We start from the raw sequence: 25,865 nt of genomic DNA, 5'->3' as shown, positions 1-25,865 counted from the left end.
ATGGTGTTACAGTGGTTTTTTCCCCTCTTTTCTGTCCTCTCTAACCCCAGCTGGTGGAGGCGGATGGCCACCCTTCCTGGTTCTGGTTCTGCCAGAGGTTTCTACCTGTTCAAAGGGAGTCGTTCCTCTCCACAGTCGCCTCAGGCACGCTCAGGCCGGGAGATTGGACCGAAGACAAGTTTCTGTGCAATCTGTTAGTTTCCTTAGCTAGGAAACTGTTTTTGAATTGGCTCTATATGAATGAATTGGATTAATTTATAAACAATTATGATTACAATGAATTGAATTCCAATTGGCTTGAATTGGACTTTATTATTTAAGTGCCTTGAGATGACATTTGTTGTATTTGGCGCTTTATAAATAAAACTGAATTGAATTGACTTCTGCACGATCTGCACACGTCACATATTTTAGCTGAAAATGCATCAACTTGACTCTTGAAACATCCCAGTTTGACCTGACTTAATAAAAGCTGCTCGCGGTAACAAAGTCACCTGCAACTGTAGAACCAGATCGTGTGATTACTGCGATCTGAAGGCATGTTTTACAGTTTAACCTCCAGCTCGTGATGCTCCACTTATCACGGATCTCACTCACTCCCTTATTTTTCATCATGGCAGTCGTTTTCCATGTCACTCTTCCTTTCAGACCTTCCGTTCCACCTTCCCACTCGTCTCCCTCTATCTCTGCATCTTTTTTTTGTTTCCTCAACCGTCCCCCCCCCCTTTGTCGTCTCTTCTTTATTCTCCCCGTGTTTTTCATCTGCTCAGTTCTCCCCCTTCTCCCACCCCACTCGTCTTCTTTTCTTTCCATCACGTACGTCCTCTTTTTCGTCTCCCTCCTCCTGTTTCCTGCATTTTGAAACATCAGCGCTCACAGCGTGCCGTCGAACCACCCGCAGATCCTACCCACAATTCACCTCTCCTCGTAATGAGGACGCCGGGTGCTGGCGGTGCCGAGTTCAAACGCTGAAAGCAGCAATTAGAAAAAGCTCATGAGTCAGAATTGGTGAGGAGGTGAAAGTGGGAATGTGGTGTCTGATGCTGCAGTCTGACGAGTATTTTCCTGATATAAAGGTTGTTTTTTTTCCCCTCGGATTCTTCTACTGCTGTTCAGAGTGTTTGTCATGTTTAAAATTCCCTCTGATTCACACGATGCAGCACGGTGGTGATACAGGGAGAGACTCTGCATAGATTTCAGAAAGCAGAGATGGTGTGACACTTAACGCGGTGCATTTATTGTCCATTAAAGCAGCGTGTGGCCACAGGCTGTGAGGACATCTGCAGCCGCTCCGCCTGGCTGTGGTAAGCTGCAGCGGTGAAAAACGCTCCCTACTCTGCCTTTGGCTGCATTCGCGGTTCAATCTACAGCACTCTCTGGCACTCTGCTACAATTTGAGCCCGTGGTTCTTCTGTGACGAATGGCACCAATTACACCACAGCAGTTCAAGAATGCAGCCAGCACAATTCACGGCATGCACGCAGCCGGTGCTGTACGTGGTTAGTGTTGCACCCATTACAGACAGAACAGTAGCTCTGGAAGCCGGAGCTCCATCTGTAACCCGTCTTCAGCCTTGGCAGCTGCTGTCTGGGACAAAGCTCGGTGAAATTGCTCATCCGGTTATCTCTCCAGTGACTCAGCTCAGGGTGCTGTGGCCACAACCAGCAGCAGCCCGCCACCATACATAATGTATTAATAGAGCCGGGCTTTAATCTGCAGGGAGGGGAAACACAAGCCTTATTGTCAGGTGATGCACACCAGGTGACGGGCCACAGCTGCACTGCTCGACCTGGTGCACAAACCGGGACCCTGGAGGTATTCTGCGGTCTGTAAAATGATGCATCACTCTCTGTGGGGGCGTGCATTATTTAGCATCGGATGAAATGGGGTTTTTAAAAGAATTTGTATATCAACAGATGTGAAGCTGATAGGCGGGAAGGCCGGGGGCGGACTGGGGCAAAAAAAGTTGCCCGGGAATTTGCTACCAGACTGGCCCACTCATATGTTGATTGTGGGAGACAAAAAAATAAGCATGTAAACATTATTGAAGAGATAATGACACATAATTTCATATTTAATTTTAATTATCTTTTTATTGGTAGCAGGACAAGGAAGAATTTCACTGCACACTGTACTGTGTATGATTGTGTATGTGACAAATTTATCTAAACGGTAGGTTTGAGGTGCTGCCTCAGGATTTTTAAACGATTAAGAGAAGAGGAAATGAGATAAACATCGATAATTGTACTGGACGAAATTATTTTGGGGCTTTAATGTAAAAAAAAAGAACCTTTAGTTAAAACCACAGGGTTCAAAATGGTGTGTGACACTTCATCCTGATCCCAGAAACTGACTTATAGATCAATTTTGTGAGCAGTAAAGACATTTTTGTTTGTGCTAAGCATCTCGATTTCCGTCTCACTCCTCCTGAGTGCTGCCCTGATTGATCGTAAAGCGCTACCAATGAGCAGGCTCACTTCTGAGCATCAGCATTCACGAGGCGCCTTCCACCTCAGGAGCATTTACGGTTAAACGTGGGCGTGTGAAAGGCAGGATGTTATGCCAATACTTTAATACGCATGCTTTAATAGTTCTGGTTATTTTCAGTCCACACCATTTCTCTGCTTTTGCACCTTTAACAAGCACTCTATACACCTTTTTATAGCTTAAACCCTTCTTTTGGAGGGATGGGCTCCAGAAAGAGGAATCAGAGACAGAGTTGTGTCGCCACAGGAGCAGGAGGCTCTCGTTTGGTGCCGATCCAACACGTCATTTCAGGACAAACGCACATAAACTGCAGGGCACGATGCTGGAAGTGATATAGTGTGGTTTGGGGTTGCCTCAGGGTCTTGAAATCTTGCCACTATTGATTCCACTATGAATACTGTGCCATGAATACATGAGGTTGTCTGTTAGAGAGTTAAAGCCGAAGCACGGGCGAGCTTTTTAACCCTCCTGTTGTCAAAAGTGAGCCACTACCATGTTTATCTGTAGAAAAAATACCTTAAACTATCTTTTTCCAACTTGAAATTGAAAAGTAAAGGTCTGACTTTTTCCTGGAGAACCATTTTGTGATGCAAATGTATTACTCAGTTGAACGCATATTGTTCTGAGAAGCAAGACGCTTTATTTTTTAAACCCCAGCCAACTAGCCGGACTACCTTCATCAGCACCAAAACGAGGCTGGAACTCTGCTCACAGGACGCAGCAGGGGGTAAGAAGATGTTCAGAAATGATGTTGCTAATATGGGATGTCATACAGCTTCATGTCAAAAGAGGCGAACTGTCCCTTTAAAATCCCCTTTAAAGGTTGAGAAGTACCAAAGCATTAATAACACACTGATCTAAAACTCTTATTTCAGTTTAAAAACACCAAACAGGACCACACGTGAACTGAATCAGTCAAACTGCTGCTCGCCGGTGTTCGTGTTACTCGGCTGCCGCTCACGTCCGATTTTAAAAATTTACACTGATTTATGTTTGCTAATTACTACCTCTCGTCATCATTTTCGCACGGAAAACACTTGCACTGCAACACAGTCAGAGAAGGGGAGTGTTTCTTCACTGTGCAGTGCACGATCTGAAGCAAAACAGATCGTTTTTACAACCTCTAACAGCCGCCTTTATGCTCAGATGTGTACAGTATGACAGACAGTAGCATTTTCTGTGAGTTTACCTCAGATGACGGATGTGTGCACGCACAGCTGAGCAGGAGCTCACAAACAGATGCAGAATGGGTGTCTCTCCTCTGGAGCTCCATCTGTGTAATGACATCTCACGCTTGGTTAGGGCTCTGCAGCATAATTAGAGCTCTGGCAGCTGATGGATGGCACTGCAGCACCTCCACCCTGGCAACCTTGGCCTCACCTCAGCTGGGCTTATTCTGCACAACAGTACAGGTCCCCTGCCTCTGCAAAAAGGACTTCTGTGAACCAAAGCAAACTGCACTCGTTTTGTCATGTCACAGCAAAGGCACAGGGGCTGTGACGGATATTAACGACGGCTCTGTTCAGTGTGTCAGTCAGACAGAAAATCTACAAGTTTTAGGATGGTAAAGTTTTAAAGGAAGGAGGCAGCAAAAAATGCCCCTCCAAAAATAAGAAAGAAAAACAACAAATATGAGACGTTTTTGCTTGAAATAAGCAAAAAAATCTGCCAATGGAACTAGTGAAAATCGGCTTGTCAAGATTTCTGGAAATAAGATGTGATATTTAGGACTTTTGAGATAAAAGTGATCTTGTAATTAGCTTAAAAACCTCTTCAAATGTAAAAAAAAAGCTTGTTTCATGTGATATGTGACTCAAAACAAGATGTTTTCAAGACTTTTTCATTTAACAAGATATTCCAGATGTATTGTATTAAAACAAGTCCCTATATCTGGCTGAAATGGTACTTGTTAGGCAATTGTGTCTGATATTAAGTGTAATGAGATACTCAATGAGACAAATATAAGTCTTACCAAGTATATTTGTCTCATTTCTAGTCAAAATATCTCATTACACTTAATATAAGACACAACTGCCTAACAAGTACTATTTCAGCAATTTATCACTGTTTTCTGTAATGTGACCCTCTGGCCTTGTATTGTATTACCTTAATGTTCTGTGGTTTCACTAATTGTAACGTCTGACTTTTCAATAAAGTTAGCTTTAAAAAAAAAAAAAATCCAATTAAAATTAATCAATTTATTAAAAACCAAAAATTTAAAAATCGATACTTTATCGGGAAACGAAATATAGATATATATATATCGCAGTATCGATTAAATTGCTCAGCACCAAGGACATCACGCACATAGATAAAAACACACTTTCACCACAGTGAACACAGTAAAAACAACACAACCCATCAATGCAGATCAATCAAAGAAGCCCCAAACAGGAAGTGGTTTAAAAGCTGTTAGCTTTAGCGTTGCTATCAGTAAGTTATACATTTCTTTGCTTGGCTCTGTTGCCGACGAGTGGCTTTAAATTCATGAAAAGAAGACGATCAAGATAATTTCTCCGTCTGCTCTGTGATTGATTCCTGTCATAAAACTAATGAAACATGTTTATTTACTCCAAACATTTACTTTAGCGCTCCGTGCCATGACATTACAACAGCAGTGTGTTCATCCCTGTTACGGCATGTTATTTATTATTGATTATTGATCAGTTAGCAGCTAGTTAGCACCTCAGTTGTGTTTCAGACTAACATAGAAATAGTTCTTCTTGACATATTCAGTGCAAACTATGTTGCACATGTGCCACATTTTTAATAGCTTCTGGTGCAGGGGCGCAAATACCTACTTTCTGAGGGGTATGCAGACGCATCTGCGTGTTTATTCATCAATTAGGGTTAAGGTTAGGTTCGGGTTCTAACTTTAACTCTATGCTGTTCCCCTGACTGTTTATCATGAAATCTGATCCAACGTGTGCAGTTTTAATCCCACATAGACCACAAAAGCTCACAGCACCACTTGTTTAAAAGCTACATTTTACCGGTTGACCCTTTAAAAAATACATTTTAAGCTCAACTTGGCAGGTTTTGCATCATCTTGCTTTGGAAATTGTGTCAAATTGATTAAAAAAAGCCATAATATGCCACCTTTTAAAGGAGGATTTACCCAAAAGTTTGGAAGTATTGTAAACGTTAAACTTTCCATGTTTTCGGGAAAAATTCTTGTTTTGTTTTTTTTTAAGCAGGTCATTAAATGCAAAATGTCCAACATGTGAACAACAGTTAGTACTTAATGTATCAATGTTTCCACTAAATGCAAATAAACACAGAGAGGCAGCTGTTAGAAGACTTTCTCCTGCAGGTTTCCTTCTGATTTTTCTTTTTTTAACACATATTCAGCGGCAGGATGTTCATCAATCAGCCTCCTAATAATAAATTATGAGGCATTTAGCGACTCATCATTTATATTTATATTTAAATAAAATGTATAATGCTCACAAGAGTTCCTGATTGTTTATTCACAAACTAAATCCACCCTCCTGCCTTTATGCAGGAAGACTTCAATGAGTCTGTCAGCCTGAAAAAGGCACGTGCGATTATTGTTTGTGTTAACGAGGCTCTAGCTTCATGGAAACTTGGAAAAAGGGCTGCAAAGTGTTGCTTGTTGTCCAAGGATTCTGTTCATTCATTCTTAGGCCAGAAATATACTTTTGATCATGGATACATGTGTTTATCCCGGCTGCCTCTTTGTTCGGAGCATCCCTTGTGCGCATCCTCAACAATTACGCGCTTGCAAAGCTCATTTTGCGTAAAAATGGTAAATTGAAGGTTCAATTTCTGTCATTTTGTTTCACTGAGAGCCCCCAAAGGGGTCTCACAATGAAACAAATTAACCCGGTAGCTGCAAAATACCCAAAATTTAATTTAACCCGTCAGCGGAACCAGCAGAAATGTCATTTTTCCGTTCCGCCGCTAATTCGACTGCGACTGAAATCCAGACTCGTCAGACCAGACAGCGTTTTTCCAACCTTCTCCTGCCCAGTTCTGGTGAGCCTGGGTGAATTGTAGTCTCAGTTTCCTGTTGTCGGCTGACAGGAGCAGCCCCCGGTGTGGTCTCCATTGAGTTGCGGCCATGGATCAGCTGTTTGTGTTAAGGAGCAGGAACAGGTGTACCCAATAAAGTGGCCGGTGAGTGTATAATGAATATATGTGATGAATGGCAGTGGTCCCAGCATTGAGCCCTGAGGCAGTCCTAATTATAGGTCTAAATAACTTTTAACATTGTAGGATTCACTGTCACGAGCTTCATGGAAACCTAGAAAAAGCGCTGCAAAGTGTTGCTTTTTGTCCAATGATTCTATTAATTTATTCTTAGGCCAGAAATATACTTGCTTTTTGATTATGGATACACGTGTTTACCCCGGCTGCCTCTTTGTTTGGAGCATCCTCAACAATTAGCGCTACGCGGTTGCAAAGCTCATTTTCCGTAAAAAGGGTTAAAAAAAAATTTCAGATATTTTGTAACCACTGTTCTGGTGGTATTTTCGTCCTCTTCAGTATGACAACAAACTCACATGCATAGCTGCAGATGTGCAGAGCTCAGACACATAGTTTTATTGTTTAACAAAGTGCAGTAAATATCTGGCAGGATGCTGTAAGTGGGATTAAAGGGGAACTCCGGGGCATTTGAAGCGCATTTCCATTGCTAGAGTTTGTCAAATACTGACAGTAGGACACAGAGAGGTGCGTATCTGTGCTCCCTGTGTGGAGATCGCGCTGTTCGCACACCCTGTCATGCGAGGCTAATACGTGGTGGCTAAGGGGCAAGCGCTAACCCTTCCACGTAAAACAACTTGCACACTGCAGAAACGTCACACCACTTTATAACCCATCCGACAATAAAGTCACAAGCCTTACCATCAAAACCATATGCATCGTTCTCACATTACTGGCATGGGGACGTTACAAAACAACTTTATAAACAGCATGTAACTCACCGGCTGGTTGTAGGCTCGCGCATGTGAAAGCCCAAAAGAGTCGATGGAAGATAATCCCATATACAAAACAATTATCTTCTCTAGAAAAACTGCGTTCAAGTATTTAAAACATTACAACAATACATTCCCAGTAATATTGTGAAGATTTCTTGAAATAAGATGTGACTTTTGAGATAAAAGTGATCTTGAAATTAGCTTAAAAACCTCTTCAAATGAAAAAAAACTTGTTTCATATGATATGTGACTCAAAACAATTTGTTTTCAAGACTTTTTCACTTAACAAGATATTCCAGATGTATAGTCTTCAAATAAGTCCCTATATCTGGCTGAAATGGTACTTGTTAGGCAGTTGTGTCTTATATTAAGTGTAATGAGATATTTGGACTGAAAATGAGACAAATATACTTGGTAAGACTTTGATTTTTTCCATTGCATCAGACAGAATGTGTTTAAACTTACATAAACAATAACTGAATGATTTAAAAGACAGAAAATCTCGTGAGAAGTTAAAAAGTGTACTTCCATAATGAATGTTTTCATGTTCTAATCAGAGCAGACGACATAATGTTTGGGGCTTAGAATGGGTCAAATGTTCCAGGCAGGGACGGATGGACACATCAGAAACAGACGTGTGAAATCCAGTTCCTGTATGGTTTGTTATAAGGAAAATCCTCCTCAGGGTCACATGATTAATTACGGCGTCCGTGGATTTACTGCATCAGCCTTAAAGGGTAAGTTCACTTAAATTACAACAACACATCTTTAATATTCGCATCTTTAATTTCATTTTGTAAAACTGTAAAATAGGATTACCTCAGCACAGCCCTCCCTCTTCTCTAAATTACACTGCAGTGATTTTTTTTTATTCCCGCCACGGCCTGAGCAAGTAAAGCAGGCTGGAAGCTGACAGCTGTCATGGAAACGGATACTTTCTTCATCTCACTGTGCTTAATTGAGACTCCTTCTGCACCTCAATCGATGCCATGTTTGATCCAAACATGGCATCAAAAATAAAAGTAAAAAAAAGCTCGTTTCATATGAAATGTAACTCAAAACAATTTGTTTTCAAGACTTTTTCATTTAACAAGATATTCCAGATGTATTGTCTTCAAACAAGTCCCTATATCTGGCTGAAATAGTACTTGTTAGGCAGTTGTGTCTTATATTAAGTGTAATGAGATATTTTGACGAGAAATGAGACAAATATACTTGGTAAAACTTTGATTTTTTTCCAGATATAGGGACTTGTTTGAAGACAATACATCTGGAATATCTTGTTAAGTGAAAAAGTCTTGTCGGATTTCAAATGAAACAAGCTTTTTTTTACATTTGAAGAGGTTTTTAAGCTAATTTCAAGATCACTTTTATCTCAAAAGTCCTAAATATCACATCTTATTTCAAGAAATCTTGACAAGCCGATTTTCACTAGTTCCATTGGCAGATTTTTTTGCTTATTTCAAGCAAAAACGTCTTTTATTTGTTGTTTTTTTACTTATTTTTGGAGGGGCATTTTTTCCAGTGAGCAGTCAGAATGCAACAAAAAAAGTTTCTTTGGTATAAGTTTTGTTGCTTAAGCAACTTTGACACAAGCATCCGTCTCGACGTGACGTCAGCCAGAGCAGGACCTCGGTGCCCTAACACCGCCAGCTTAGCTGGAGTTGCATGAACTTCAGTGACTCAGCTCCAGCAGCAGCGCCGTCTGGGCCTGTTGTCTGCGAAGAAGCTGAAAGTCAGCAGGAAGTTTTCTTTTCCTCCCCATCAGCGCTGCGAACACTTCAGCAATCTTTGCCCACTCGGTGTCAGAGAGTTCTTCAACCCATGTAAAACATTCCGGGTTATTTTAGTTACTGCTCGGATTTTAAAAAATTGACGAAACATCTTGCTTTACACGAGCGGGGAAGCTTCCAACGTGTGGTTTGTTCATTTTCTTTGCAGTTTTGCTCGGACTTCGTCCCCTCCAGCAGAGTGATGCCAGAGCTCAGTCTGCTGAGGAGGAGTGCTAACGAGTCTGAGCCAGCGAGGAGGTGAAGCTGCAGCGGGGTGACCTCTGACCTCCGGAGGCGCTCTCCCTCTCAGACTGGGCTGCCTCAGGCGGGGTCGCGGTGCCCCACGCTCGCCGCGAGGCAACGGTCGAGGTCAGAGAGCGGATTCCAACATCGACACCAACCAATCGACTGGCTGCAGGTCGGAGGAGGAAACGAGAGGGAAGAGTGATGAGAGCAATTTATCTTTCACTCTGCTGCCATCAGCTGAAACAAAGCTTCTTTTCAAGCACTCCGCAGTCGGTGTGGGGGAAAAGTTTCAGGCACTTTGGGGTTAGATTCTCACGCAGTGACATCAGGGCGGCGAGTAACGGGACGACATTAAGCTGATCCGAAGCAATTTCATGATTAATCAAGACTACACTGGATAAAAATCAAAGTCTTACCAAGTATATTTGTCTCATTTCTAGTCAAAATATCTCATTACACTTAATATAAGACACAACTGCCTAACAAGTACTATTTCAGCCAGATATAGGGACTTGTTTGAAGACAATACATCTGGAATATCTTGTTAAGTGAAAAAGTCTTGAAAACAAATAGTTTTGAGTCACATTTCATATGAAACAAGCTTTTTTTTTTCATTTGAAGAGGTTTTTAAGCTAATTTCAAGATCACTTTTAACTCAAAAGTCCTAAATATCACATCTTATTTCAAGAAATCTCGACAAGTCGATTTTCACCAGTTCCATTGGCAGATTTTATTGCTTATTTCAAGCAAAAACGTCTTTTATTTGTTGTTTTTTTTAACTTATTTTTGGAGGGGCATTTTTTCCAGTGTGTAAATCCTGTCAGTTGTTCAGCTCACTCAACGGGCCCGATGACCCTCAAGAGCAAAGACATGTCAGTGTTTACATTTTGTATTTAACTTATGTGTCATCAGGGGTGGGTAGAGTAGCCAAAAACTGTACTCAAGTAAAAGTACTGGTTTTTTTTTGTTTTTTTTAAAAAAATTCTTATTATGATTTTTCATTGATTTAAACATTGACATTTAAACATGAACATTATATCCCCATCTGGCAATAATAATAATAAAAATAAATAAATAAAATAGAATTAAAAAAATAAATAAACAGATAAACATAGAATAAAACAAACAAAATGATACTAATGTAGATAAAAAATAATTAATAAATCAAAATTACATTCCAATAGGGTCACAGGAGTGCAGTGAAAGTACTGTTACTTCAGAATTATATGACTCAAGTAAAAGTAAAAAGTATTCATTCCAATAATTACTTGAGTAAGAGTAAAAAAGGTGAAAAAACTACTCAAGTACTGAGTAACTGTTGAGTAACGTCTGATTTATTTGTTAACACAAGCATTCAATCAGACAGACAAAAATACTAAATAATCATCTTTAGGCAAATTAGAGTTCATCCAATTGATCAAATAAATTAAAATGAATTAATTAATTACAAAATAGCTTAAATTAAAATAATCCAGGGAAATAAAAAATAAAAGAGACTTAGGAAATGTTTAAAACATATGTAACCCATATGTAACCTAAAAAACAAACATTCACCTATCCATGGGGGAAAAAACGAGTTTAGGAAACTTAGCGCTACATGTTTCCTCAAGTTAGATGTTGAGTTTCTGCTGAAATGTGCGTTTGTTTTGGTTGACACAGAAGACACATAATGTAGCTGCTGTTTCTCACTCTTTGTAAGGTAAACATGCTTTCAGTATGAGGCCTCGTCTGCGTCTTCATTTCCCACCGTTGGTTCTGACATTTTTCATCTGTTTCTTTGTTTGTTTGCTACGACTGCTAATGCTAAAGCTAACCCGTCCCGCCGCTGAGATCGAGTACGGTCACGTGACCAGCCTGCACGGCTGCGTCTGATTGGTGGAACACAGTCAGGTGGTAGAGCCTTTGGCGGAAGTCTCTCTCTCTCTGTCAGAATAAAACATTAAAATGAGGCGTACGCGGGGGGATAAAAATAATGAGGCGTAGAATACCAAAGAGGTAAGAAGAAAAGTAACCAGCTCATTGTAGCCTAATGTAGCGGAGTAAGAGGACAGTTTCTGCTGCACACATCTACTCAAGGAAAAGTAAAAAGTGTAGAGATTTAAAACTACTCCTAGAAGTATAATGTTTTCAAAAACGTACTCAAGTGGTAACTTTAACTGGTTACTACCCACCTCTGTGTGTCATTCAGTAACAGAAGATTAGTTATTGGTGCCATTACAGACCAAAAGGGAGTGAATTTCAATCCATAAAACTCTTCCGTATCCAGGATGGTGCGTTTTTCTTTTCCATTTCATTAAGCTCATGCTTGTTTTTCAGTTTTAAGGCCAAATCAAGTCAAATGTGCCTAAAACAAACATCCCTCTCTGCTGTGCTTCAGCTTTGCTGGTTAATCTGCTCCCTGACGTCGGGTCCGTCCGATTAGTTTAAATCACTGTCACGGCTATTCTACTCTACTTTAAACTGCCCTAACTTAGGCCTTTCTGTCTCTCAACACTCACTGTGGACGTTTCAGCGTCTTTGCCAGTATGCAGCGATTTACTCACTGGTCCAAGATGTCCGCTTTAAGCAGAAATATCTGCCAAAGTTCTTCTAGAAGCAGCCCACAGGGCAGCTCAACAACTGTTTTGAATTAGTCAAACTGCAACTCCCAGTTTAATTTTACAAGACTTTCTGGATTTAAATGGAGATCTGCAACATCTTCCTCATCGTTTCAGCACAACTTTACTCGTGTGATTTGAAAACAATATTCCCCGAGCAACACCACGCTCAAAAAATTCATTAAATTGTGTCAATCAGCATTCAAGGAGCTCCTTAAATAAACCCTGAATCCTCACGAGTCTTTGTCTGGCCTGGAATAATGAGCAACAGCGCCCCCCCGCTGGATCACCGGCAGTATTACAAGTAGACAGATAAATCGCTCTAAAAAATACAAATCTGACTTTTCTCCTTTCTCCCGTCACCTGGTTTCTTTATCTTTTCATCCTCTGACTCATGATTTCCTTCACTTTCCTCCTGTTTTTAATAAACAGAACATGATGAAGAAGAACCATTTACACAGCAGGTGATTACAGTTTGAACTTGAAACTTTTATTCAGAGCAGAAACAAATAAAATGACCATTCAACAGACAAGACTCCCACGTTCAAAGTTTCATGGAGGACTCCAAGCTGCGATGATGGAAAAACACAAACCTCAAAAACCAAATCAAGCGCCAGGCTGATAAACCGAAGAAGAGCATCATGAGCAAACAGTCCTGCAGCGGATCCCTTTAAGAGGACGAGTCTTTCCCTTCGTGCTGCTGCTGCAGAGGCTTCGCTGCTCCCTCTCTCGACAGTCGATCAGCCTCTTCGTTCCCTCTGTACCCGGCGTGCCCTGGAATATGCAGCTGTGGCACAGAGAGCAAGAATGGGAGAGCTGTGGTGAAAAAAACATCTTACGACTTGTAAATACACGAATATCTGATTCATATAGGAGCTTATAAAGCTTAATTAGTGTTTTATCCTCATCCCGAGTTAAATTAAAGCCGTATAGGGGGGCAGGTTTATCTTTTTGTTCTCTGTGGAACGTGTGGAACACTTTATTTAACCCGGCTGGTGCAGGTTAAAAATGTGTCCAGTATTAAAACCGAACATCTGTATGTTTTATGGTTATTTTATTAAAAATGCAGAGGGATACTAAAGCTTCAAGGGCTGTTTTTAGTCTTTTATGATAAACAAACAGATTTCTTAGGGTTATTAGACTTTTGGGCAGTTGAAAATGTATATTTGGGTACATTTCAATTATTTCTGATCCAGAAAATCGTCGGTTAGCTGGAAGCTCCACTCCAGTGTCACACTGACTTATTCTCATGGTTTGTGTTTCACCAGTGGACCTCATGGGTCACTGGCGCCACCTGGTGGTCGCCGTTTAGCCCTACAGACCTGGGCTGTGTTCGAAACCGCATACTACTCCTACTACCCCTACTAACTTTCTGAGTTAGTATGCGAGTTTGAGTAAGCGAGAAGTTCCCGGATGCATACTAGATTCTCTGAAATGTTGGGTATGCATCATGAGGTTACTACTCATACTCAAACTACCCAAGATGCAACGTAACGTGACGTCGCCGATCGTCATTTCCTGTCAAAACGGCAGTTTCAAGCTAGCTACAACGAGGGTAGGTTCACTTCCTGTTTTCAAAACAAAAGCACCAATTGTATGGTAATGGCTTTCCCTATGATAAAAGGCAACGGATATTTTATTTTGTGAAAATAACAGGAAGTGCGTTGCTCACTGCGGCTAGCTTTAGTAGCGCCGAATTCGTGGGAACAAAATTGTAAACAGCCGGTATTTTGTCAGGTTTTCAACACGTTTGGGGATCTAAACGACTACTTTCACGCCTGAAAATGTTTCAAATGTTGCTAAAGTTTACAGAGTTTAGAGCTTAAGGGAAATCAGCTTCAGGCCGGCTGATTTCGGCTCAGGCAGGAGCTAAATGCATTGTGGGTAAACGCTCTGCATACTGTCTGATCGATGAGTATGTAGTATGTAGTATCGAACACAGCCAAAGTTATTTACTGGCAGCACAGTGCGGCTAACAGTCCTCCATCAGTGGCCGTGTGTCGCTTCTGCTTTTTGTGAACCAGTGAATGAACACTTTATGAAGAATAAGAAAGATTTCAAAGCTGTGGACACCATGTTGAAAGATTTCCATCCGTCAGGAAACAGAAATCAGCAGCATCTTGAGCTTAAGAGTGTAAAACCGATGTTTTCCTCTCTCAGGCTCCCAGTGATGACAGATTACCAGTGTCTGAAGCAGTTCAAGGTCCACTGCAAACGTAGTAAATCCAAGTGCTGTTCAAGAGGAGCAATTAAGCTTCTTAAATCAGTACAGAATTCACAGAAAGTCGATATTTACCCAGACGACCTCCAGCTCTGCGTTCAATCGATCCAGCATCACAAAGTCGTCTTTGTTGGTGATCTGACCCCCAGATTTCAGCCTCCAGCCGTTCAGCTTCCAGTTCTTCACCCAGCTGGTCACACCTGCACCAACAAACGCCCAACGTCAAACCCAGAATACTCAGCGTGTGCTCTGGTGAGGTTCAAGGCCCTGCCCCTAACGCACGATCAGAATAAAGATTAAGTATCAAATCTAAACCTGCTTTTGTGACCCACCGTTGATCGTGAATTTGCTGTCGGTATAAAGAACCAGCTTCTTGATGTCCTTCTCTTTGGCTTGTTCCAGCGCTTTGCAGGCTGCCTGCAAGATCAAGACATGAAAACAATTTGTAAAACAAGGCGTAACCATAGCAACTATTTACAGTCCTTACAGTTAATGGACTTCAGGTGTATTGTTAAGACATTAACGCACCGCTTCCATTCAATCGTGCACAAATAGGAAATTAATAACGTCGTGGAGAACATTAGTGCAAATGTCTGAACGCCCACAGGCTGCTGCTTTATAGTTTTTTTTGTTCTTTGGCTCCCCCTGCAGTTTGTGGGATGTTGTTACATCATAAAAACTAATCTCTCTATTTGAACAGCCGTGCGCGTGAATTTGTTATGTTGAAGACGCCACAAAGACATCACCTAAATGTCAAGGAGGCGTAAAGCAAAAACGTGTGAAAATTAAATCAAAACTCGTATAACTCTGAAGCTCGAAGGTGCAAAAACTTCTTTAGAGTTGCTTGAACAGACTGAATAAACCACTAATGAAGAGATACTCATTGTACTCGAGCTCTAATTGGCGGCTCGCACTCGCATAGTAGCTTATAACAATACGGTATCAATAACAATACATTTTTTCAAATGTATGTAGTATTAAGTATTTTTATTAAGTATTAATTAAGGCTTAATGGTGTTTCCTAAAGGGGGGAACTGTTAAACCTGGCAACGCAGCCCGCTTAAACCACAGAGCACGCTAGCTCCTTTAGCCAGCGCGAGATGCAGGCACAATGGATCGGTTTTTAAATAAAAAAGGGCAAAAAGCAGCACAAAAACCATGCTCATCCTGAATGTCTCACTATGATTACAACAACAAACTACAAATACAACATGAAGAAAGTTGAGGACATGCACGCCAGCTTCTGCTCATCCCACTATTAAGGTAAATGTGGTCTGAATTGAAAATGTATTGGCTGTGTTGTTTCTTTTTTTTGTGGGATGTTTTATATGTAGAAATGCATATTTGCAAAAGGGGACTTTAGTATGTTGTGGTAAAAGTGGCTCTGCCCTTGATTTTGCTGCCAATGTGGCTCTTGTGAAAAAAATAGTGAGTATCAATGCACTAATGTAACAAATCTCATGTTTGAAAATGGCTTGAATGGCTTTGTTTTACATGTCAAATATCTCTACTAACTTAGATAAAGGTCGTGGCCTCTTTAATGAACACTCTGCTTTGAACTTGAATTGTAAGACCAACACTGGATGCTGTGCACTGATCAGAGGTGCTTACCTGTAGCTCCGCACGCTGGTTAGTCTGTCGTCCCTCCAGCCGCTCTGCAACATTTCTGTCCAACAACCAGTGACAGTTAAAATTAAAAAGCTTTTAATCGTGTTGGGCATAAACACACACGTGTACTTTCTTCTCACAGCGGGTGGTTGTGACCCCAGTAGACTCCGATGCCAGCTCGGGCTCTGCTCTGTCCGTTTGCTGTGCAGCAGCCGTCGGTGTAAACGACCACAGCGTCACCTGCATGGAGGGGAAAACACTGAAGTTACAGACTGTTGGATTTCTTACATGATAGTTTAAAAGTTCTATTTAAGTCTGACAAACAAACCACTGAGGAGTACGCCAATATACAATCAAATCAAACTTTATCTAAATAGCACTTTTTATACAAAAAGCAGCACAAAGTGCTTTACGTAATAAAATCAATACATATATAAACACACATCACACTGACCCCCAAACATAAGCAACAACAACCACAACAAGAACCCCCACAGCAACAACGCCACAGACCAAGTAGGCATAGTCCCCGGTGTGGAAGATCCCCATGAGGAACAACACTTAAATAGCATAAATAAGTATATAATTAAATAATTAAAAGACAAATATTTAAAATAATAAATGAATAGATTAAAGTAAACTAAACCAAAACAAGCTAAATAAATAAACTAAATAAAATTCAGCTGGAAGCAAAACTAAAAGTACAATATAATGTAAATTATCCATATACCCTATATTTGTTATTGGTTCAGTCTGCTCAGTTAAATTTATTTTTACATTTATTGTTAAATGTACAAATCTGTTTTTATTTAGTTTACTGATGTTTATTATTATTATTATTATTATTATTACTACTATTATTTACCCTACTCTTCATACTGTAGATTTGTATATAGCTAATGTTTATTCTATTTTTATTCTATTCTATTAGCTTGTTTTTACTTTAATTGTCTACATATCTTTTATACTGTACGCTGCTGCAACACAATAATTTCCCAAATTGGGATGAATAAAGTACTTATCTATCTATCTATCTATCTATCTATCTATCTATCTATCTAAAAAGGTAGTTCTTGAGCCTCTTTTTAAAAAACATCAACAGTAAAGAATGTGTTTCCGCCTCATCCCTCGTCCACAGACGTTGGACCGTCTTACCCATGTATGTGAATCCGTCTGAGCTTTCAGACGACGAGCTCTCCGACTGTTTGACTCGCTTTGGATGCTGCTCTGTCCCTTCATCTGAGTGACATCTCTTCTTTCCAAGTGGAATGTACTCCAGTGGCTCCGGGCCTCGTTTAGGAAGAAGAGCGAAGTCCGACTCCACGCTCTGAGTCACTAAATATAAACAACAAAATACAGATTGATTAAATTTAATTAAATTAAATTAATAAATTGATCATGTTTGCCATGTTTGTTCTTTGTTACAGTCTTTCAAAAGTACGTTTTTTAAGTTGTTTGCGAGAATAAATACTTGTCAGCTGAGAACCAGTTAAATTATTGACGTCATACTGTTGTAAATCCCTTGGAACGCTTAAGTTTAAGTGCTACTCAACAGCAGGACCAGCTTACCTGTCTTCTTGGCAGGAAGTGGAGACAGCTCCACACCTCTGACAAACGCCCAAGCATCTCGCTCTGATGCAAACTTCTTGAAAGCTGCAGCTGGAAATTTATCAATTTGGGTCTTACACTCATCCCTAAATCAAAAAAAAAAAGAAAAAGGAAATTAACAATCATAAATTTAATCATCACAAATCACAACAGGAATCCTATAATTGTGAATTTATTTTCCAGTAGATGTAAAGAACTGAACCGCTTCGCTTTCAAATGCATCGTGAGCTTTTTGTTTTGCTTTTTAGATCTTCAAACAAAATTAGATAGCTGAGTCCCTGCTGCTACATTTCTGTTCTCATGTGTCTATGCCTGAAATCTGCACGATATCTTTGAACTTATCTGGACTGTTGCTTGTTTTTAAATTCATTTAAATGATTTTATTTGTTTCTCTTTATATTCTTTTATGTATTTTAATGCTTCTTCCACTCCCTGCTGCAATGCTTTTATTTTATGTGAAGCACTTTGAATTGTTTTGTACATAAAATATGCTATATAAATAAATTTGATTTGATTTGCTGCCATCCTACAAGTCAACACATACAGAAAACCCCTCTTCATTGGAGTCTTAGGGTGTTAGACACCTGCTATAGGTGGGCTGCACTTCACTACCTCCTGATAGGGTCCGGGATGATGCAAACATGTTACTGAGGACACTGAGCAGAAGTCATGAGGGATTAACAAGTAAAAAACCTCAATGGCAAACGAATGAATAGCAAAATAGAAATTAAATTAACTGTATTTGGCATATTTCTTCCCCATGGAAAAACCTGACATATCTACCTAGAGTATCTACCTGGAGTTTATCAAAGCTCAAAGGAGGTTTTAAACTACGAGTTATTTGAAAGAAATCTGGTATGCAGTCAGGTCTGATAATGGTCTCACCATGAACTGTAGACTCCCGGCTTTAATCCCTTTCTAACAGCGTAGAAAAACTTGCACTTGGGCATCTCGTCGACAGCGCTGCAAACGCTCCTGCGGACTACTCTGAAAAGACCAGTCAGCCTGAACATCACTGTCTCACAAGGCCCAAGGTGGCAGGCATCGTGGAAGTAACTCAAATACAATCAAATATAATTAGACTGTCCGGTTAACGCGTCATTTAGGAAGAAACCCTAAAAACTGTGGAGCAAATTGAACAGCACACCGGAAAAGACGTCGTCACAAGCTAACGTGAGCACTACTTTCAGTCATTGCAGAGAAAAAAAACCGTCCGAAACTATTCTTAATAAACGTGACAACCGTGTAACATGTCTTGTTATTGTCTTAGCACGGAATTAAATATCAACATGAAAGTTAAAAAAGCGTTACAATAAAGAAATAGTAGCAAAGGTATTGCTAACTACCACAGCCAAACGCAGTTATCTTTTGTGTTTTCACTGTAGTAGCTTCTTCTTCTTCTTCTTGTAATTTATTGGCAGTTAGCATCCGTAATGTTGCATTACCGCCACCAACGGTACTGTAATGTAACTGCGGGTGTGGACAGTCGACAAAGGAGTGACAAAATAAAAGAAAAGAAAGAAAGAAAATAAATAGACAAATAAATAAACAATTCACTAAATAAAAAAATAAACTAAATCCTTTCAAAAAGTCCTGTAGTCTTTAAGAAATTAAACACAAATCTTCAAGCTCACTGTACTATCGCGATACTTCTTTTGGAGCACTTCTTTTATATTTGTCTGAAGCGCGAACTCCACCAACTCTCGCGATGGTAAAGGAAGCGCTCCGATTGGATTAGTTCAACTCTCGCGATGTTCCGGTCTCTTCCTTGGCCGTCGTTGACAGAGGTTAGTCGTGCTATTTTTCACAGAACGGGCTCTTTTATTGAAAAATGTCCTTTTATGTTGTTTTATCGTAACTTTAACACGCGGCAAAGCATCTTAAGGCTGTGATACCTTTGATTATGTGGTTTGTTGGGGCGGATGGCTCTCCTAAATCTGAATTTAAAGCGTAGTAGAGCAGCTCTGGCGAACGGTACCTGGCAGTATGGGGCAGTTAGCAGGCCGTGCATGTGTTCAGTTAGCCGCTACTGCAGCCACAGCAACAAGGTAATGGAGAAAATGTGACGAGCTGTTTATAATAGTATGTTATTTGAATGCAAGTAGACAGCTTGTGGCCTTTATACGCTTAATTGTCTAGCCTGAAACTGAAACTTAGCGGCTAGGTATCATTTGCAGGCTAATATAGTAGCATAATTTGATTTAGCCTGAGTTTATCATAGCCTGCCTGTATTTTTGTAGTCTGGGAGGTGAGGATTTGTGTGTTATTGGTCTTTAATGTAGACATTTTTCACATTAAATGGTGCCTCAGGCTTCTCTGGCGTCTTAGCATGTAGCAGCCGGTCAGTGCCTTGCGTTTAAAGTTGGTCCAAAGACTGGTTCTGGAAGTCCATTCAGAGGATCCTGATGTGTTTATTTCTCCCCATCAGAGACAAAGGCCATGTTCAGTACCAGCGCCAAAATAGTGAAGCCCAATGGCGAAAAGCCAGACGAGTTCGAGTCTGGGATCTCCCAGGTAAGAATGTTTTATTGGTGTTGTCTCAAGTGACAGGATACACGTGTTCACCTTTATGTAAAAGATTCAGATTGGCTTGTATTCCCATAAACCATATGAATATAATGAGATATCACTTAAATACTAACCATCTGAGCACTGGACATCCTGTTTCTTTGACATAATTACATTTTTTTGGATGTTATTTAGTATAAAGTAGCTTAGATTTAACAATTGAGGATTTCAAATTGTCACCAAGGGTTTATGTTTATTGCATAAAGAGGCTCATACTGAATATCAGCCTCTGCTCATCTGTACGTAAGCAAGAATATTAGAAGAATAAAAGCAGATAAAGCCTACCAGTTAGTTTGGGTGTATAAAAGTAGCTTTGAGCTTTTCTTTAAGTGTTAAATCTGCAATAATTGAAGCATGATTTGACGTTTTTTTTTTCCCTGCAGGCTCTGCTCGAGCTGGAGATGAACTCTGACTTGAAGGCTCAGCTGAGAGAGCTGAACATCACTGCAGCAAAGGTGGGAGTTCACATGGATCTACTCATCTGTGTTCTGTTGTTTTTAGCGATATCTATGAAGAAAAAAAGCTGTCTGAAAGTGTCGTTAAGTTTAACCCGACGTGGGCATCCAGGAGTTGCTTTCCTGGCTCTGTCCTGGTGGCGTATGGGAGCGCAGCTCTGAGCCAAGACGTACAGTCCCGTTCCACAATGTCGGAGAGAAAGCTCCGTCCCCGGCCTCCGGCTGGTGAGGACGGGCGTCCTGCATATTCCTACATCTTCCCAGAGTCCTTTGGGGCCGTTACTGGGGAGCTAAACCATGCAGTGCACATCTTTTTAAGATATAGTGTTCTATATGTTTATATTTGTGTTGGAAACGGTGTTCAGTAAGCTAACTGGATCTCTTTCCTTGCTGCTTGTTTACAGATTTAATGCTCATAAAAAGGTTTTACTCCCTGTATCCTTCATTCTTTTTGTCTTATTTCAGGAAATTGAAGTTGGAGGCAGCAGGAAAGCCATCATCATCTTCGTTCCTGTTCCTCAGCTCAAGTCCTTCCAGAAGATTCAGGTGCGCCTGGTGAGGGAGTTGGAGAAGAAGTTCAGTGGAAAGCACGTGGTCTTCATTGCACAGGTGAGTTGGAAGTCTTAACTGGGTGGGTGATGCAGGGGCCCGTCTAGCTTTTAAAGGGATAGTTCGCCTCTTTTGACATGAAGCTGTGTAACATCCCATATCAGCAGCATCATTTCTGAACATCTTCTTACCCCCTGCTGCGTCCTGTGAGCAGAGTTCCAGCCTCGTTTTGGTGTTGATGAAGGTAGTCCGGCTAGTTGGCTGGGGTTTAAAAAATAAAGCGTTTTGCTTCGCAAAACAATATGCGTTCAACAAAGTAATACATTTGCATCACAAAATGGTTCTCCAGGAAAAAGTCAGACCTCACAATCTCTTGGCCCTATTTTCTCTCCCTTCGTATCACTGCCTGCTGTGTAGACCGAGCAGCAAACACCGTAACAGGCTCGGCTGTCGGCAGGCGTCAGCAGGCAGTGATACGAAGGGAGAGAAAATAGGGCCAAGCGATTGTGATTTTTAAGCCCCAGCCAACTAGCCGGACTACCTTCATCAACACCAAAACGAGGCTGGAACTCTGCTCACAGGACGCAGCAGGGGGTAAGAAGATGTTCATAAATGATGTTGCTGATATGGGATGTTACACAGCTTCATGTCAAAAGAGGCGAACTGTCCCTTTAAGGATGAGCTAAGAGCTGATGTCAATCACCTGGCTTGTTTTCACAATCTCATTTAATCTGGGTGAAACGTGCACAAAAGCTTTACCTCAAAGAGAAAGAAAAGCTGTGAAAAGTCTGTCCCGCTGGCTTCCGTTTCTTGATCGTGTTTCCCGACGTGGACATCCAGGAGTTGCTTTCCTGGCTCTGTCCTGGTGGCGTATGGGAGCGCAGCTCTGAGCCAAGACGTACAGTCCCGTTCCACAATGTCGGACAGAAAGCTCCGTCCCCGGCCTCCGGCTGGTGAGGACGGGCGTCCTGCATATTCCTACAACTTCCCAGAGTCCTTTGGGGCCGTTACTGGGGAGCTAAACCATGCAGTGCACATCTTATTAAGATATACTGGTGTTTATATTTGTCTTGAAACAGTGTTCAGTAAGCTGTGCACATTATTCCACATCAGGGTTCGACTGAACGTGGTGATATTGAGTTAAAACGGCTCCGATTTAATGAAAATCAAACTGAAATCATGGAAACGGATCTTAAAGGAGACGTTAATGTGCAGCTTTGTAAAGCTGAACGGAGCGAATTCTGACACTTGAAGCTTGACTGATCAATGATCCAGAATATCAGTTGAACCCTGTATGTTTCTGCTTATGCTGTCATCAACTGCAGTTACCGTTTGTTTTGGGAAATTAACCGAATGGTGTTGACTTTCAGAGGAGAATTCTGCCCAAACCCACCAGGAAAAGCCGCACAAAGAATAAGCAGAAGCGTCCCAGAAGGTGAGCATCTTACTTTACCTCCACGCTGTCTGAGAATATGTACGTAAATAAGTTACAGATGCTTCAGCCAATCAGAAGTGAGTACAGGTGTTAATTATTAAGCTGTTGTGGGCGTGTCGGATCGTCTCTCTCTGAGTTATTACTCAGACTACAGAATGAAATGTGGATTTAATTCTGAGATATTTGCTGGATTGGAAACATTTTGCACGAGTACGATGGAGATCTTTCATGTCACACATCAGTTCTGATGGATTTGAACACTTTGGGATAAAAAACGCGGCTCTGAAGTGTTCCTCACTGCAAAAAAAGATGCTGAAAATGCTTCTTTTAAGTTTCATCCGGGTCATCTTTGTGCAAAAATTACATCTAACACCCATTACAGTGTTTTCTACGGAAGAATATTAGGGCCAGGCATTAAAAAAAAAATTATATTTTGCCTGTCGAATAAAGTCGAAATGTCGTTTTCTCAAATTCGACTTTATTGTCGACATTTCGACTTTATTTTCGACAGGCAAAATATTATTTTTTCTTATGCCTGGCCCTAATACTCTTCTGTAGTTTTCTCCTCTGTAGAATCCTATTAAAATAAGAACCGTTGGTTATGTTTCCTTAGAAAAAAGACATTTCTGTCCTTAAAACGCCACAGATCGGCCTCTTATTGCTTCTGCTCTGTTTCACCGTCTGTTCCTACAGTTTCCCAGGAGAGACTAGCTAAACACTTGCTTTATACAGCCTTTGTATCCAGGGTTTTTGGGTTAGATTCTGTTTCTTTCAAGTGGAAAATGGGTTTAATATAAAAGCGGTTTAATTTAAAGGTTTACAATCAAACTGAGCATGTAAAGGTCTGTGTACACTTTGTAAGGTTTCTGTTCCACTTTAAGATGAACAAATCAATGATTTACAGTTAATGATCGTTATAAATCCAGTTTCTGTCTGACGTGGACATCCAGGAGTTGCTTTCCTGGCTCTGTCCTGGTGGCGTATGGGAGCGCAGCTCTGAGCCAAGACGTACAGTCCCGTTCCACAATGTCGGAGAGAAAGCTCCGTCCCCGGCCTCCGGCTGGTGAGGACGGGCGTCCTGCATATTCCTACAACTTCCCAGAGTCCTCTGGGGCCGTTACTGGGGAGCTAAACCATGCAGTGCACATCCCTTATTTAAAGATGTGACATAAATCCACCATTTTTGTGCGTTTACTGAAATCCTTCGAGCACAGATTGCATGGGTTTCTCAGACTGTCAGAGTGGGGATTCACACCTTTGATTCCTCCTGCAGTCGTACTCTAACCGCGGTGCACGACGCCATCTTGGAGGACCTGGTGTTTCCCAGTGAGATCGTGGGCAAGAGGATCAGAGTGAAGCTGGACAGCAGCAGGCTCATCAAGGTCCACCTGGACAAGGCGCAGCAGAACAACGTGGAACACAAAGTAAGTCCTGAAAGAGTTAAAGTTTAGAAAGCTGGGGGGGTTTTATCCGACGTGGACATCCAGGAGTTGCTTTCCTGGCTCTGTCCTGGTGGCGTATGGGAGCGCAGCTCTGAGCTAAGACGTACAGTCCCGTTCCACAATGTCGGAGAGAAAGCTCCGTCCCCGGCCTCCGGCTGGTGAGGACGGGCGTCCTGCATATTCCTACAACTTCCCAGAGTCCTTTGGGGCCGTTACTGGGGAGCTAAACCATGCAGTGCACATCTTTTCAGTCTTTAACAGATTCAGAAAGTGTGGATAAAACTTAAAAAGTGCCAATAAATCAAGTCATTGGTCCACAAGAAGAAGCCAAAGATTTTGTTCCGACAGAAACGATAAATAAAGTTTGACAGGTTTTGATATCGAGGCTCCTCTCATGAAATGTCGTGTTCGAAACTGCATACTTCCATACTGCATACTCATTCGATCAGACAGTATGCAGAGCGTTTACCCACAATGCATTTCGCTCCTGCCCGAGCCGAAATCAGCCGGCCTGAAGCTGATTTCCCTTAAGCTCTAAACTCTGTAAACTTTAGCAACATTTGAAACATTTTCAGGTGAGAAAGTAGTCGTTTAGATCCCCAACGTGTTGAAAACCTGACAAAATACCGGCTATTTACAATTTTGTTCCCACGAATTCGGCGCTACTAAAGCTAGCCGCAGTGAGCTAACGCACTTCCGGCTATTTTCACAAAATAAAATACCCGTTGCCTTTTATCATAGGGAAAGCCATTACCATACAATTGGTGCTTTTGTTTTGAAAACAGGAAGTGAACCTACCCTCGTTGTAGCTAGCTTGAAACTGCCGTTTTGACAGGAAATGACGATCGACGACGTCACGTTACGTTGCATCTTGGGTAGTTTGAGTATTAGTAACCTCATGATGCATACCCAACATTTCGGAGAATCTAGTATGCATCCGGGAACTTAAAAAAAGTTAAAGTTAGTAGGAGAATTATGCGGTTTCGAACACGTTCTTTGTCTGATGTCTTTTCTGAAATATGGCTGCATATAAAACGATGACTAAGACGGTTTTCAGATGCTGAGCGTGGTGTTTGCTGCTTTCTTTCAGGTGGAGACCTTCTCTGGCGTGTACAAGAAGCTCACAGGCAAAGACGTTGTGTTTGAATTCCCAGAATTCCAGCTGTAAATGCAGATGACAAAATAAATTTGTTTACTGTCAATCCTGTTGCTTTTTGCTTCATTTCCTGCCCAGAAAGTGGACGGATACACGAGAGGTGAGCCTCTGCTGCTGGTTTAATCCAGCTGCCTGATGTTAAGTCCTTAAGATGTTCAGAGTTCTGACCAGAACGGCTTAGAATAAAGAAATGAGCCGACATCTTTTCTCTTGGAGCTTTATGGGAAAGTGTGGCTGCAGCACTGAAACTAAATGACCCACAGAAAGAGCTTTAGAGTCTGTCTGTTGAAATGTTACATGGAGGTTCCCTTTAAATGTAGAATATTTATCATCAAGGTTTATAACTGAAAGCTCTTTTAATATCTGGAGAAGTCCAGCAGCTCTGGATATTTCACTCCGTTATGAAGATTTCTGAGAAAAAATGGGCAATTCGGCTGGACCCCCTGCAGTGCCTGATCCTGGGACAGCAGCCGGTGATTACTTTCTTAATTTAATTTAGATTTTCGCTGCTACTGAAGGGGTGACTGGTCTGTAAAAATGTTTAGACTGGTTTTTAACTGGCAGAACATTTTAGAAGATCATTTTTAATGCAGCTTCATATTTTAACTGGCTCCAAATGTGTGTATAAGCCTTAAAGATGACCAAATCTAATTCTAAAACCCTTTTCCTTTTACTTTAGAAAGATTTTGAGGTATTTACTAATTCGACTGGGACTGAAATCCAGACTCGTCAGACCAGGCAGCGTTTTTCCAACCTTCTGTTGCCTAGTTCTGGTGAG

At 41.1% G+C, this 25,865-nt stretch overlaps 2 protein-coding genes and 4 non-coding genes across 6 annotated transcripts; 5 read left to right on the top strand and 1 right to left on the bottom strand.

Annotated features, from left to right (window-relative positions):
* Positions 1–12,513: 12,513 nt before the first annotated feature.
* On the bottom strand, positions 12,514–18,881 carry rnaseh1 (ribonuclease H1). The gene is made up of 8 exons (XM_075459473.1): positions 18,368–18,881; positions 17,444–17,568; positions 17,030–17,209; positions 16,015–16,114; positions 15,878–15,932; positions 14,599–14,683; positions 14,342–14,466; positions 12,514–12,832 (listed from the first exon to the last, which is right to left on the bottom strand). Exons 1-8 carry the CDS (start codon positions 18,493–18,495, stop codon positions 12,716–12,718), a joined length of 915 nt encoding a protein of 304 aa, XP_075315588.1. The 5' UTR covers positions 18,496–18,881; the 3' UTR covers positions 12,514–12,715.
* Positions 18,882–19,208: 327 nt separating this feature from the next.
* On the top strand, positions 19,209–25,133 carry rps7 (ribosomal protein S7). The gene is made up of 7 exons (XM_075458855.1): positions 19,209–19,269; positions 19,911–19,996; positions 20,434–20,505; positions 20,971–21,114; positions 22,425–22,489; positions 23,763–23,913; positions 25,022–25,133. The coding sequence occupies exons 2-7, from the start codon at positions 19,922–19,924 to the stop codon at positions 25,097–25,099; spliced, it is 585 nt and encodes a 194-aa protein (XP_075314970.1). The 5' UTR covers positions 19,209–19,269; positions 19,911–19,921; the 3' UTR covers positions 25,100–25,133.
* Positions 20,601–20,817, top strand: LOC142375735 (small nucleolar RNA SNORA73 family). Its single transcript, XR_012769043.1, has one exon. It is a non-coding gene; the product is annotated as a small nucleolar RNA SNORA73 family (small nucleolar RNA).
* Positions 21,878–22,094, top strand: LOC142375724 (small nucleolar RNA SNORA73 family). Its single transcript, XR_012769034.1, has one exon. It is a non-coding gene; the product is annotated as a small nucleolar RNA SNORA73 family (small nucleolar RNA).
* LOC142375725 (small nucleolar RNA SNORA73 family) lies at positions 23,423–23,639 on the top strand. Its single transcript, XR_012769035.1, has one exon. It is a non-coding gene; the product is annotated as a small nucleolar RNA SNORA73 family (small nucleolar RNA).
* On the top strand, positions 23,960–24,176 carry LOC142375733 (small nucleolar RNA SNORA73 family). Its single transcript, XR_012769042.1, has one exon. It is a non-coding gene; the product is annotated as a small nucleolar RNA SNORA73 family (small nucleolar RNA).
* Positions 25,134–25,865: the final 732 nt, after the last annotated feature.

This window comes from Odontesthes bonariensis, chromosome 24 (genome assembly GCF_027942865.1).
Source record: "Odontesthes bonariensis isolate fOdoBon6 chromosome 24, fOdoBon6.hap1, whole genome shotgun sequence".
NCBI lineage: Eukaryota > Metazoa > Chordata > Actinopteri > Atheriniformes > Atherinopsidae > Odontesthes > Odontesthes bonariensis.
Note: the sequence above shows the minus strand (reverse complement) of the source record. Positions and strands in the feature narration are given on the sequence as shown.

What these genes read in the sequence shown, in the direction of transcription:
- rnaseh1 (XM_075459473.1), bottom strand. Translation starts at nt 18,495, where the DNA reads ATGTTCAGGCTGACTGGTCTTTTCAGAGTAGTCCGCAGGAGCGTTTGC. An exon ending in TGGGGTCACAACCACCCGCT is followed by an intron (nt 15,933 to 16,014) that starts GTGAGAAGAAAG and finishes GTTGTTGGACAG; the next exon opens with AAATGTTGCAGAGCGGCTGG. An exon ending in ACCAGCGTGCGGAGCTACAG is followed by an intron (nt 14,684 to 15,877) that starts GTAAGCACCTCT and finishes TTGATCTTGCAG; the next exon opens with GCAGCCTGCAAAGCGCTGGA.
- rps7 (XM_075458855.1), top strand. Translation starts at nt 19,922, where the DNA reads ATGTTCAGTACCAGCGCCAAAATAGTGAAGCCCAATGGCGAAAAGCCA. An exon ending in TGAACATCACTGCAGCAAAG is followed by an intron (nt 20,506 to 20,970) that starts GTGGGAGTTCAC and finishes GTCTTATTTCAG; the next exon opens with GAAATTGAAGTTGGAGGCAG. An exon ending in AAGCAGAAGCGTCCCAGAAG is followed by an intron (nt 22,490 to 23,762) that starts GTGAGCATCTTA and finishes TTCCTCCTGCAG; the next exon opens with TCGTACTCTAACCGCGGTGC.